General features: G+C 44.6%; 1 protein-coding gene across 1 annotated transcript; it reads right to left on the bottom strand.

The window, feature by feature from the left end:
* Positions 1–6,518: 6,518 nt before the first annotated feature.
* Positions 6,519–10,486, bottom strand: GPRASP2 (G protein-coupled receptor associated sorting protein 2). Its single transcript, XM_079124704.1, has 3 exons — positions 10,425–10,486; positions 9,996–10,073; positions 6,519–9,710 (listed from the first exon to the last, which is right to left on the bottom strand). The coding sequence occupies exon 3, from the start codon at positions 9,380–9,382 to the stop codon at positions 6,854–6,856; it is 2,529 nt and encodes an 842-aa protein (XP_078980830.1). The 5' UTR covers positions 9,383–9,710; positions 9,996–10,073; positions 10,425–10,486; the 3' UTR covers positions 6,519–6,853.
* Positions 10,487–12,437: the final 1,951 nt, after the last annotated feature.

The raw sequence follows: 12,437 nt of genomic DNA, 5'->3' as shown, positions 1-12,437 counted from the left end.
TAGTACCCCGGCCTAAATCAGACTGTTTAATAAAAAAGAAATGACCTAATAGATCTTAATACTGTTATGTGAAGTAGTGAAAAGTTTAGGCTTTGCAGTCAAACAGACTATTCTGAATCACACTTCCAGAGGCTGAGCTCTTTCCCTATGCTACCTGTCCCCCAACACTAGTTCTACATTATTCATAAAAAGTCTTCAATACATGGTATAAAAAAAAGTGCTAAAGTAAGGGACTGGGATGCAGTTCTATGATCAAGTGCTTCTCAGGCATGTGTGAGGCCCTGGGTGCAATCTTCAGCATAAAAAAAATAATAATTAAGTAAATAAAGAAAAAGTAAAAGGACAGAAGGAAGAAGTGCTAAAATAAGGGCAAATAAAATAACGAGTAAGTACACAGAATGGAGGAATTAATTCCTACCATGGGGCAAGGGACAAGGATGAGGGTATCAGTAAGAACTCAAACAAGCCATGGCATTTGAGCTGAGCCTAAAAGGATATATTTGTTATCAATAGGCATGAAAGAATTCTAAGAACGTTATAGATTGGTGGGACAGCATAGGGAAAGGCACAGAATTAGTGAAGTACACAGTATAGTTGGGAAACAGCAGACAGTTCACTGTGGTTTGAATGTGAGCAAAGTGAAGCAGGGACTAGATTAAGGTGTGGGACTTGAGAGTGAATGACTCTTTAAACATTTTATCTCATTCTAGTTCTGCCTTGAGTTGGAAAACTGTTTTTGAAGATGGAGATGGAAGGCAGAACTGTACAGAAGGGCAAAGGGTCTTGAAAACCTTGATAGGGAATCTGGTGGTACTTTATATATGAGGTTCCATTGAAGATTGTACTTTTGAAGTTGAGGGCAGGGTCAAGAATTGGTGGGTAATAACAGTCCATGTGCTATAAGAAGATACCTTTCTTTTATTCATGACTACAAAGATGACAAATCCTCTCTAATTTTATCCTCGGGCAGCAACATATAGGTCAAGCAACATCTGAACTGGTCCTGACATATTTGTTACATGAAATAGTACACAATATTTATCCCAAAAGGGAGAAAAAATGGAAGGCTATGTAAGTGTTGAAATTTTTATTTCAACCACACTCCAGGAAAAAAATTGATGGATGATCCTTGTCCACTACAAATCCTACCCAAGGAGTTATCAGAATAGAGACAATTATCTTATTATGCACACACACACACACCTTCACACACTCACACACTCACCCTGTCTTTTAATTGAGAAAGAAAAATTACACAGGTGTGAACTGGTTAAATACCTGCTCCTAGGTATACACAAGACTTAGAAGTATCTGGCCAGGTCACAATTCGGAGTTCCCCAAATATGAGTACCCACAACAGGAGTTCCAGGCTGAGGGATTGCTGATAAAACTAGATAGGTATATAGGTCAATAGGTCGGAAGGTTGGTAGGTAGATAGATAGAGAGACTTTCAAAATCTACATTTTAAGTATATGACACAAAAACATATACTGCTTATTCACATGGAATAAATTGGTGGGTTCTGCCTCCTTCATTTTAACTTGATGTAGGATGTATAAGATCAGAGGCAGGCTTTACATTTATTAATTTGGGAGTGGCTGCTAAAACTATGGTCAATGACACCATTGATCTGACATCAATTCTTTAACACAACTACCCAGTTAACATCAGCCCCACAGCTTTAAGGGCATAGTCACCAAAAATACTGCCCAAGTTTTAGATCAGACTCCAGCCACAATTCTAAAGTCCCATACTTCTGACTGACAAGGTACAAATGTAAGGATAACCACATCTTCAAATTTCATAATTCACTAGAACAATTCACAGAACTCACTAAAAATGCTATACTCATATTTATAGTTTTATTATAAAGGACACATATAGGGCAAAGTGTGCAAGGGTCCTTGCTACAGCTTCCGTGATCTTTCCATGTGGAGTAAGGAATCATCACCCTCCCTGGGCAGTGGTATGTTTGCCAACCAGGAAGCTCCACTTAGCCTTGAAATTCAGTTTTTATTAGGGATTCATTTCATAACCACAATTGACTAAATCATCTACCATCTACTGATCCCTACTATCCTCCATGGAGGTTTGGCTGGCCCAAATTTCCAACCCTTCAATCACATGGGTGACCAGTTCACAATCTGCAACTATCTATAAATCCATCAAAAGTCACTTCATTAGCATATCAATGACACTCCTATCACTCAGAAATGTTTGAGGAGATGGAAGCATTAATTACCCTGATTTTATCATTACACATTGCTTTCCATTATTGTCACCAAAGTATCTGAGAATAAAACCTTAGAGGAAGAAAAGTTTATCTGGTGGGGACTAATGGTTTCACAGGTCTCAGTTTACAGTCAGTTAATTTCACTGCCTTCTGGGACTGAGGTGAGACAGAACATAATGGGGAAGGGTATGGTAGAGGAAAGATGCTCAACTCATGGCTGCCAGAAAGCAGAAAGAAGAAAAAGCAAGGAGTCAGGACAAAATATAGTGCCCTAAGACATGTGCTAGTGACCTACTTCCTCCAGTCACATGAACCCATCTACAGTTACTACCTAGTAGTCCATTGAAATTATTAATCCATAAAATGGATTAATGCACTGATGAGGTCACAGTTCCAATTATTGCCCCAAAGCCCCACCTCTGAACCTTGCTGCATTGGGCATCATGCTTTCAACACATGAACTTTTGGGGGGACAATCTGGATCCAAACAATATTTTTATTATGAACTGGTAATAGTAAGTAAAGTGTTTCTCCAATTTCTGTAGTCTTTGCAGCAAATAATCAAGCCTAAGGATGACTGTGGAAACTCCTAATTCATACCCAAGTCACGTAGAATTGTAACCTGAAGATTCACTATCTGTGGTTATTTTCTAAAGTTGAGGGTAATCTTGTGGGACAGAGTCCTTAACTAGTGGGGTCTGCCATAACTCTGGGTAGTTAGTTATGCAGTTGTAGGGTAACTAGGTGGTGTCCTCAGAGAATTGGAAAACTACATAGTATGAAAAAAACCACACGTTTTATATCAGAAGTGTTATGAGCAGAGGAAGTTTTATTTCATTTGATACCCAGTGAATGCATTGAGGTGGGGGGCGATATTCAGGAAGAGGACAAGGAAGTATTAAGTGACAGCTACGTAGGATAGATCCAAAGAAACAAATTCTAAGAAACAGGAAGATGGCAAAACACAGACAAGAGGGCTGAAGGTAAGCAGAAGGGAACTTAAGAAGTTATCTATGAAACTGTCTCTGTAGGTAGTCCCAGAAAGATTATCCTCTCAGGCCCAGGACAGCAAGAACACGGTGCCTCACATGGATCAGCAACTTTGCGTTCCTAAATGGGTGGGAGCTGCTGCATGCGACAGAGACGGAGGAATTCTCTTGGGGGCTGAGAAGTATGGAATATTCCAATGAAATATCAGATGTGAACAGCCTACAGCAGCTAGGTTCCCTCCTCTTAAGTCTTGTTTCTTCTCCCTTTCCACAGATCTGCACACAGGTTGAGGTTCGTTCCTTTCTTGTATCTCCAGTCAGCTGGAACCATGAAGCAAAAGGCAGATGTGTTCCCCTCTCTTCCTGCTGCCCCCTCCCAATTTTAAGTTGATCTCCACTATCTCCATGGCCTGAATACTGTCACTAAGGAAACAGAATAGGAGAGCTAATATGATGAAATAAAGAAAGAGGTAGCATAGCTCACAGTTCTCATTCCTACCACTGCCTTCCCTGATCCAGAGCCACAGGTGTTCAAATTATCACTTCACTGTCTCTCCTCTCTGGGCTCCTGAAGCCAACTCTGTCCATATACTCACCAGCCCCATCCACACACAGAAATACTGTGGAGAGATTGGGGGGTGGGCTGGGGGTTCAGAAGGCAGGAGGGAGTGGGGGTATTTCAAGTACCAGCACCTAGTTTCAGCCACCACCTCCCAAGGATGCCATTTTCTGGCCCCGCACCCACCTCCTCCAATAGCAACTGCTGCTTCTCTATACAAATGCTTCCTGCAGGATGACTCCCCATTTCTTAAGCTCCTGGACAAAGGACAGACCCGACTAAGATGCTTGCAGTTGGTTGAGGGATTGTTTTCCCTACCAACAAATGATATAATTCTAGTCACCTGAGAAATTAAAGCTATCGAAGCATGCAGAGACACCTTCTCACCTACCTAAACATCCTGACATTCATCCAACCTGTCTCAATTGCCAGGTGTGTGTCCTTCCTATCCTTTCTCCATGCAAGTAAACTCAATTCTGCCTGCACAAGCAACATTCTGGTCACACAACCCACTATGTACCTTACAAAACCAAGCAGTCAGTTTGACTGCAGCAGCTCTGCAGTTTTGATGGCAGAATCATTATGCTTCTGGGGTTGAGCTATTTGCTAGAAGAACCTGAAGCTCCTGATCTTGGGGAAGACAGAGAGCTAGAAGAAAAAGACTGGATTGAAAGGCAAAGTTTTGAGTCTTAAGCCTGGACCTTGCTTTATAGCAGCACTCAGCCAGGGAGGAATGTTCCATGAGGATTTGGGAGATAATCTGATTTTCAATATTTTATATAATTTCATGTATTAAAACACAAAGACACACATGAACAGACAGAGGATCTGTTGAAAAAATTCATAAGCAAAACAAACATTCAAATTCTAATTTTCACCACTAGGATGATCATGTTAACATTTGTGGTTTGCAAATGGAGACTAAATTGCTACTTTGCCCTATTTCTATTCACCTTTATATGATAGAGTCAGGTATAGAAAATTTTGTTGGACTATCAGGAAAATTATATATTTGGTTAAAGTCAACATAGATTACAGGATACTGTTTCAGTGCAGTGCTGGGTTTCACTTTCTATTGATAGAACTATTTTTCAACTTCATAGGGGTTAATGTTACATTGTAGACATTTTGTTCACTAGATATGTAAATTATTTGTCCAGTGGTACAAATATTAAATGTTACAATTTATTAGCCTGTAAGATATTAACCAGATTTATATTTAATTCAGCAATCTTATAATCTTAACATTAATTTCCTATATAAGAAATATATTTTGTTTATTGCTTTATATTGTGTAAACTGTGTACACACATATCTCCTTTAACCATTCTTGATCTTGGCAGTTGTTTATTGTGTTGAAAAAATTCTTTCATCTGTCCATTGTTAACTTACATGAGTCATAATTTTCTTTTTGAAACTTTACAGCATCAAATAATATTTTCACCATATCTAAAAATAATTAAAAATTCAATATTTTCCCCAAGTTTGAATTTCCTCTCCAAACCAATTCTGACTTTTGAAATTATTGTCTGAATGTATAGACTTTTTTATTGCAGCGTAATACACATAACATAAAACTTACCATTTTAACCATTTTAAAGTGTACAATTCAGTGAAATTAAGTATATTCTCAATCTTGTTCAATCATCATCACTGTCTAGTTCCAGAACTTTGTTGTCACCTAAAAAGGAAATGTCATGATTGTTTGAATATAATTGTGTGCAAAAGTTGCCATCTCTGTACCATCAAGAGATTAATATAAACTTAGCATCCTTGATTTTTCTTTAAAACATTTCATTTGAAAAGATAGTTTTTCTGAAACTGCTTCCATTTCCAAATTTTCTAAGTGATTTTATCCCTAAAAATGCTTTTTAACTTAGTTTATTCATTTATATAACTGAATCCTTTCTAGTATGTCTACTTGTAATTTGAGGCACTAGATGTAAGCATATTGATTTTTTAAAATTTCCTCAATCCGTGTTTCTGAGAATTTTTAACAGGATATATTTTATTCCAGACTATGGAATATATGAAATTGCTTAATAAATCATACTGAAGTTGCATAGAAATTGTATTTATGCACATTTAAAAATTGGATCTAATTTCCCAGAGAACACCACATTCTTATATAGTTAACTGAATATAAAATTACCAATGTCATTTAATATCAATAAATCAATCCATATATAATTATTTTAATGGCTGCATGGTATTTCCTCAACACTTTTCTTAGACTAGGATCATAAATGATAATCCTATCCCTGAGTCCATTTACTTTTATTCTTTCTTTCACTCTTTATGTGACATTGAACTAATACCTGTCCTTTGAATTATAAAATGCAGATTTGTTTTACTCAGGTCCCCCAAACTGACTTTCTCCCATCTTTCCAACTGTATCAATCACTGAACTCCTTTACCTAATTCAGGCATAGTGGGTACATTCATGCTATTTGAATATGCTTTCCAATCACACTTTCCTTCACAACATCATGGGCCCACTTTCTAAGAATGATTTGTCTCATCCTATCCTTCAGTGACTAATTTTACTGGGTTCCTCTTCTCTGAAGCATTCTTCCAGTAACACAGCCTACAACAAACTCTCCTTTCTTAAGATCCAAGATTGGGATTTTCTAATGAGCACATTTATTACACTATTAATTACCTATGCATATTAGTGTGCACAATGTAGCTGAACCTGGTTTTCAAAGTGAAGAAGGGTCATTTATGCCAATTTTAACATAGAACTTTATTGAAAACACAGACTCAAGTAGAGAACCACATGTTTAAACAACGAATAGCAGGGTAGCTTATACTTGGATGACTCAGTTCATCAGAAGCTCAACACGAAAATATATCACAATCTGGACAGCAAGACAAATATCAACAAATGTGTTTTCAGTTCTAATATTCATTTGGCATCCAAAAATTAATCCAGCTCAAAACAAGAGTTTGACAAGTTAACATCAGCATTAAAAATATAAGTTACAACATAAAGCCAGACTGTGAACACCAAAGCACTATTCAGGGCTCTTTGGGAACATAAGGCTGATCAGCGGCAGGTGATTGACCATATTAACTTTGCTGTCCCACCTCAGGATCATTTTGATTGTCTATTTGGACTTGTAGCTCCTTAGCTAACTCCTCAAATTCATGGAATGCAGATATAAGCGGTTCAAGACTGAAATCATCATCAATCAAGGACATTGCTCCACTTTTTATAATATTACTGATATTCTGAAACATTTTAATAACAATCTGAATGTTATCATTTGTCTCTTCTATATTAAAGAGACCTACAAATATTGACAGAGCTTTGGCACTGAATAGCTTTTTTGCCACCATAGGATTTTCAGACAAATTTAGTAGCATTTTCAGAACATGAAACTTTGTTCTTGCATTGCCCGTGGTTAATAAGGAGAGAAACCCGGACATATAATTGGCAATCAGCGTGTGATAGTCAGTAGTCATAGTGAGATGTCTAAGCATCCTTATCCCAGTCATCTGTTCAAGGGAATCCACACTATGAGCAAGTGTTTCCTCACACACTTGACATATGAATGTCTCGATCATGTTTAGATTTGGATAAGGTGGAGCCATGTGAATCATGTTTTCCAGGAAACTTGTCCTAACGCGAGAGGAAGGATAATTCAGCAAGGTTTCAATAAGTGAGACAACACCTGAATCCCGAATGAAATCACGGGTAAATTGAGAAGCACTTCTCATACCCATTGCAATTTTAGAGATTTCATGAATGAAAGGATCTCGAATTTTATCCATTAATAAAAGGAGTTCTTCAAACTCTCCAGAACCAATTTTAAGCTCACACTGTATGCAGCTACAGGACCAATTCTCAGGCTCTGCACTCTCCCTGGCCCTAAGATGCTCTCGAATTTCCCGCACAGATCGGTAGGAGGGATCATACTGAAATGGGAACTCAGGTTCAGCCTGATCAGATTGAAGCAAAGATTCCTGCTCTTCCCCTTCTGGGCTAAGTTCCACATTCTTGGGCTTTGCCTCAATCATTTCAGAAGACCCTTCAGGAATTCTAAAGGGGCTTGTGGATGGGAAGCCAATCCCATGACAAGGACCAGGTTTGAATTCAACAGTGACCTCTTCCCAAGTTTGAGGCCTGGATGATGCATTAAGTTCCTCCTCAGCAGAATCTCTGAACCTGGAATTGGCCTTGTACACAGGACTGGGATTTAGGTCAAAGCAGGCCTCATCTCTATCCCAGAACCATGACCCAAATATGGCCTCTTCTTCAGACTCAGGCCTGGTTTCTTCTCTGACCACAGCCCCCAAACTGGACTTTTCCTCAGCCCAGAACAATGATCCACCAATGGCCCCCTCCTCAGCCCCTGGCTCCGATTCACAGATTGCTGAAGCTCCAGCCTCAAAACTGGCCTCTTTTTCTGCCCAGAACCAGGACCCAATAATGACGTCTTCCTCAAACCTGGGCTCTTGTTTGGCCCTATCGTTGTTTTTAGCATCTTTCTGGGCCCTGGATTTCAAGATGTTATTAGGTTCTTCCTTGTCTCTGCGCCTGAATCTATTATTGGCCTCTTCTCCAGGCAAAAACCAAGACTCTTTATAGAATTCATCTTCAGACTCGGATTCAAAACAATCCTCTCTCTTTGTCCTGAGCTTGGACCTGACATTTGCCTCTTCCCTAACTCTAGGCTGGAACAAGTTATTGGTATTTTCTCCAGCCCAAAAGCAGAATGGGTTGCCAGCCTCATCCTCAGATCCAGACCAGGAATCAATATAGGGTTCTTGCTTAGATCTGGGCCTGGACCTGGGGTTAGTCTGATGTTTAGCTCTGTGCCTGGACCTGGTATTGGCCTCTTCCCTGGGCCATGATCTGATACTGGCCTCTTCTCCAGCCCAAAAAGAAGACATAGTAGAGGTCTCATCTGCTGACCAAAATCCAGACTCATTAGAGGCTTCTTCTCTAGCTCTGGGCCTGGGGTAGCACCAAGACCCCATATTAGTCTCTTCCCCTGGTCCAAACCAGGGCTGGATTCCTGCCTGGCCCTGGTTGCCAGAAAAGGTTTCAGTATCCACACTGACCAGTTCTCTATCTACAGGCAGGCCCTTAGATTTAGTAACTGATCCAGATTCAGTATTGACCAAAGGCCAGGTGACAGCATTAGTCTGGCATGCTCCCTCTGCCTGTGACATTGTCTCAGTACCAAACTCAGTCTGGGCCCATGCCTGGGCATCATCTTTAGGCCTTGCCCCAGGGGCTGTCTTGGCCTCAGTTTTAGGACGCGCACCACCAACTGCCCTGGCATCAGTTTTGGGCCTTGCCCCAGTCATTGCCTGAGTCTCAATTTTGGGCCTAGCCCCAGCCACTGCCTGTGCCTCAGTCTTGGGTCTTGCCCCAGCCATTGTCTGGGCCTCAGTTTTAGGCCTAGCCCCAGACGCAGACTTAGTTTCAGTTTTAGGCCTTGCCCCAGTTGTTACCTGGGCCTGGGCTCTAACTTTGGGTCTGACCACCAGAGGGACTTCATTCTCTCGCTCTGTCCCACTAACAACTTCTTCCCCAGCCTTCTTTTCAGACTTGGCCTGGGCACCAGGCTCAATCTCTGCCCCAGTCATGGTAACAGTTACAGAGAAGGCTCGATCAAGGACCTTTAACACTGTCCCAGATTTGACAACAGATCTGTCACAGATTTTTATCTTCACACACTGATCTTTTGATGATCCAGGAGATAAAGTTGGAAATAAGAGTTATAGAGTCAATTGCCAATCCAGTAGTCAATCAGGCTCCTAACCAAACACAGTCTCAGTCAATTATATAGATATAGTGGAGAAGAGGCACAACCAAGCTGGGGGAGGATGAATGGTTCCTGGGTGGGTGCAGACCTGTTGAGGGTGGTGGTCAGCAGCAACTCCAGCACCACCAGAGCTGCCACTGGAGGTGGATCTAGGGAGAGAGAACGAAATGGGGGATTGAGTCTCATCCAACTGTGCCACCTCATGCAGAGACTTACACAGAGAGACTAGTGCTGATGCTAAATGGGACAGCTCAGGTATAAGAAAATCTCTGTTCCTCTTGCCTGCTGCAAAATAGGTACAGGTAAGGTGGGAAAGTGTGTTGTCCATAGAGAGGCAAAAGAGCCTCGAACCAGATCCTAATAATTCCTGGACCCCACCAGTAGTGGCTGGTCTCCACTACCCCACCCAAAAGTGAACCCACTCCCATACCAACCTTCACTGATGTGGTGCAATTTCCCCCTCCTTTCTTTGTTCAAGTGGTGTTATGCCCCACAGCTGACCGCAGGGGGTCCTACAGACAAACATACAGGAGAGAATGGAGTCTGAGTGCTTGATAGATAGGCACACACCCTGGCCCAAAACAAATATCTCTCTTTCAGTTTAAGGGTTCGATCTGTCCAAAAGTTCCCTGTCTCCTGGTCCCAGCTCTTGGGTCTACAAGGACCCAACCTACACCTACCTCAACATTCCTAATATCTCTGGCCAGAAGAAACAAAGGCTGCTGTGGCAGTGTGCAAGTCTAGCAGAGAGAAGTAGATAGTCCTGCACCCACTTGGAACAAAGCCCAATGCCACCTGCCATGCTCTTCCTCAGTAGCTGTGTGCCCCCCCCCTCCCCCCCCCGCCCCACCCCTCTCACCAACCTCCAGAGATTTGAGCCAGTCTCTTCCTCCTCTTTCCTTTCTTGCAGAACTGAACAGCCTTAAAGCAGGTCTATGGACAAACAGATAAAATGGTAAGAGTCAGGGGAAAAAAACAGCAGCAACTGTGCTTGGTGGATAGACCAACACCAAGGATAGAAGTCTCCATATTATCAGTCTTTCCACATTTAGGGTCCTGCTGGTGGAATACTCTTGATTTATTTAGGCCCTGTTGCAGGGCTCCAGAGGTAACACCACCTTCTCTTGACGTCATACTCTTCCCATTACTCCCTTCTCCAATTCTGAGGATTCACCACTAGGTGCGCCATATCCCATTGCCCTGCGCAGCATAAAATGGGGGAAGGGCACCGCACATTCTAGAAAACAGGTGGTGGAGTAAGTGGTACTTGTGACTCCCTCACCACCACCCCAGTCCTCCCACCCAAGGCAAAACCCATCTTTTCAGGACCCCAATCAGGGAGGGTGAGGGAGAAGGTAGGGGGAGTGCCTGGACAGCTGTTAGGAGATGGGGGCATGCTACTAGATGCCTGGCCAGGTCTGGTCACAGCCACCCCACCCCCATTCGGGTCTCCACTGAGTGCCCAGTGCCCAGTGCCCACCCACCATCCGCACACACCTCCGGAAATCCAGGCCATTTTCCTTCTCCTCTTTTTTCTCAAGCCTCGCCTCTACAGATGCGCACTCTGGCCTTTCAAACACGCACCCGACCTACTGCACACACGGGAGACTTTGACATCAAGCAGGAGTCTGTGGGAAGGGACAGCACCTGGGACGCGGGGTCCAACAGGCCCCTTTCCAGATCGGGCAGAGTGGCAAAGGTGACCCACCTACTGCTATATAGAATTTGTCTACCAGTCCCTGTTCCTGTTCCCGCGCACTGCGGCCTCCCGGGTGCCCCCTGCTTCAGCCCCTGAGCCGCCATTTCTCCCTCACAGCCTCCCGCCAGGGCTCTCACCGGGCACAGACACCGTCGAGGGCGGCGCGCGGGCGCTGGGAAAGCGGGCTGGGAAGTGGTTGGCGCAGTTGGCCTCCGGAGGCTCTGGCCGAGCCTCTCAGGCCACCCCGCCCCCTGCCCCGACCAGCGCGGGTCACTGCAGTTTCCTCGCCAGGGGTCCCCAGGCTCCGCGAACCCCTCTCAGGGCCCGGCTCCGCCACCTCGCCACCTCGCCGCCTCCTTGCCTGGCTGCCAGCGTCTGCGGGGAGGGCTGTCAGCCGGCCACAGTGAAAGACCACCCCACGCCCCCTGCACGCCCCCACTTGCCTTCACAGGCTCAGGGCCCAGGACGTCGGGATCCCCCTCCTATCCGGTCCTCTGCTCTCCTCTGGCAGCTCCTCACTCAGACTCCCCCCGCTCTCCGTGCGCTCGGAATTGCAAAGAGGCGTCCCGCCCCCACGCCTCTGCACCAAACCGGGCAGGGGCTGCGCAGGATGCGGCAAGAACCGCTCGCCGCGAGGGTGTCGGGAAGGGGGCGGAGGGATACGGCGCGAATGGGCTCGACGCCCCCTCCCAGGCCCACCGTAGTTCCGACCCAGAGGTGGGCGGGGCCAGCGCCAGCCCGGTCTGAGGGCGGCTTAACACCAGCTGCCTCAGTCGCTCCCCGCGCACCTCAGCGTGCAGACCACCGCCCGGTGTCCCGCGCTGCTACCCCGGTGGGACCGGCGGCTGGGCGGGCGGCTGGGGGCTGCGGGGAGCGGGATCGGGAGGTCGGGAAGAGCCGCGCTGGAGGGAGCAGCGGATGGATACCAGCCGCCCCTCGGTGTGCCTGCACCCCAGACTGCGCAGTGCCTGCCCCCTCCTTCCACTCCCCCTCCTTCCAGACGCTAATGGGAGGGGGTGTCACGACTGCGGGCTGCGGGGTTGGAGGGGTGGACAGGTGACCTCACTGCAGACCGCCAAGGGGGCTCTGGACTGGCTCGTCCATGTTTTTCCTTCACTGCTTCCTGGAGCCATGAAGGGGAGGAAGGCACTCCTCCTGTTGCTTGGAGAACTGAAGT

Source organism: Sciurus vulgaris (genome assembly GCF_902686455.1).
Source record: "Sciurus vulgaris genome assembly, chromosome: X".
NCBI classification, from domain to species: domain Eukaryota; kingdom Metazoa; phylum Chordata; class Mammalia; order Rodentia; family Sciuridae; genus Sciurus; species Sciurus vulgaris.
This window is presented reverse-complemented; position numbering and strand designations above follow the sequence as displayed.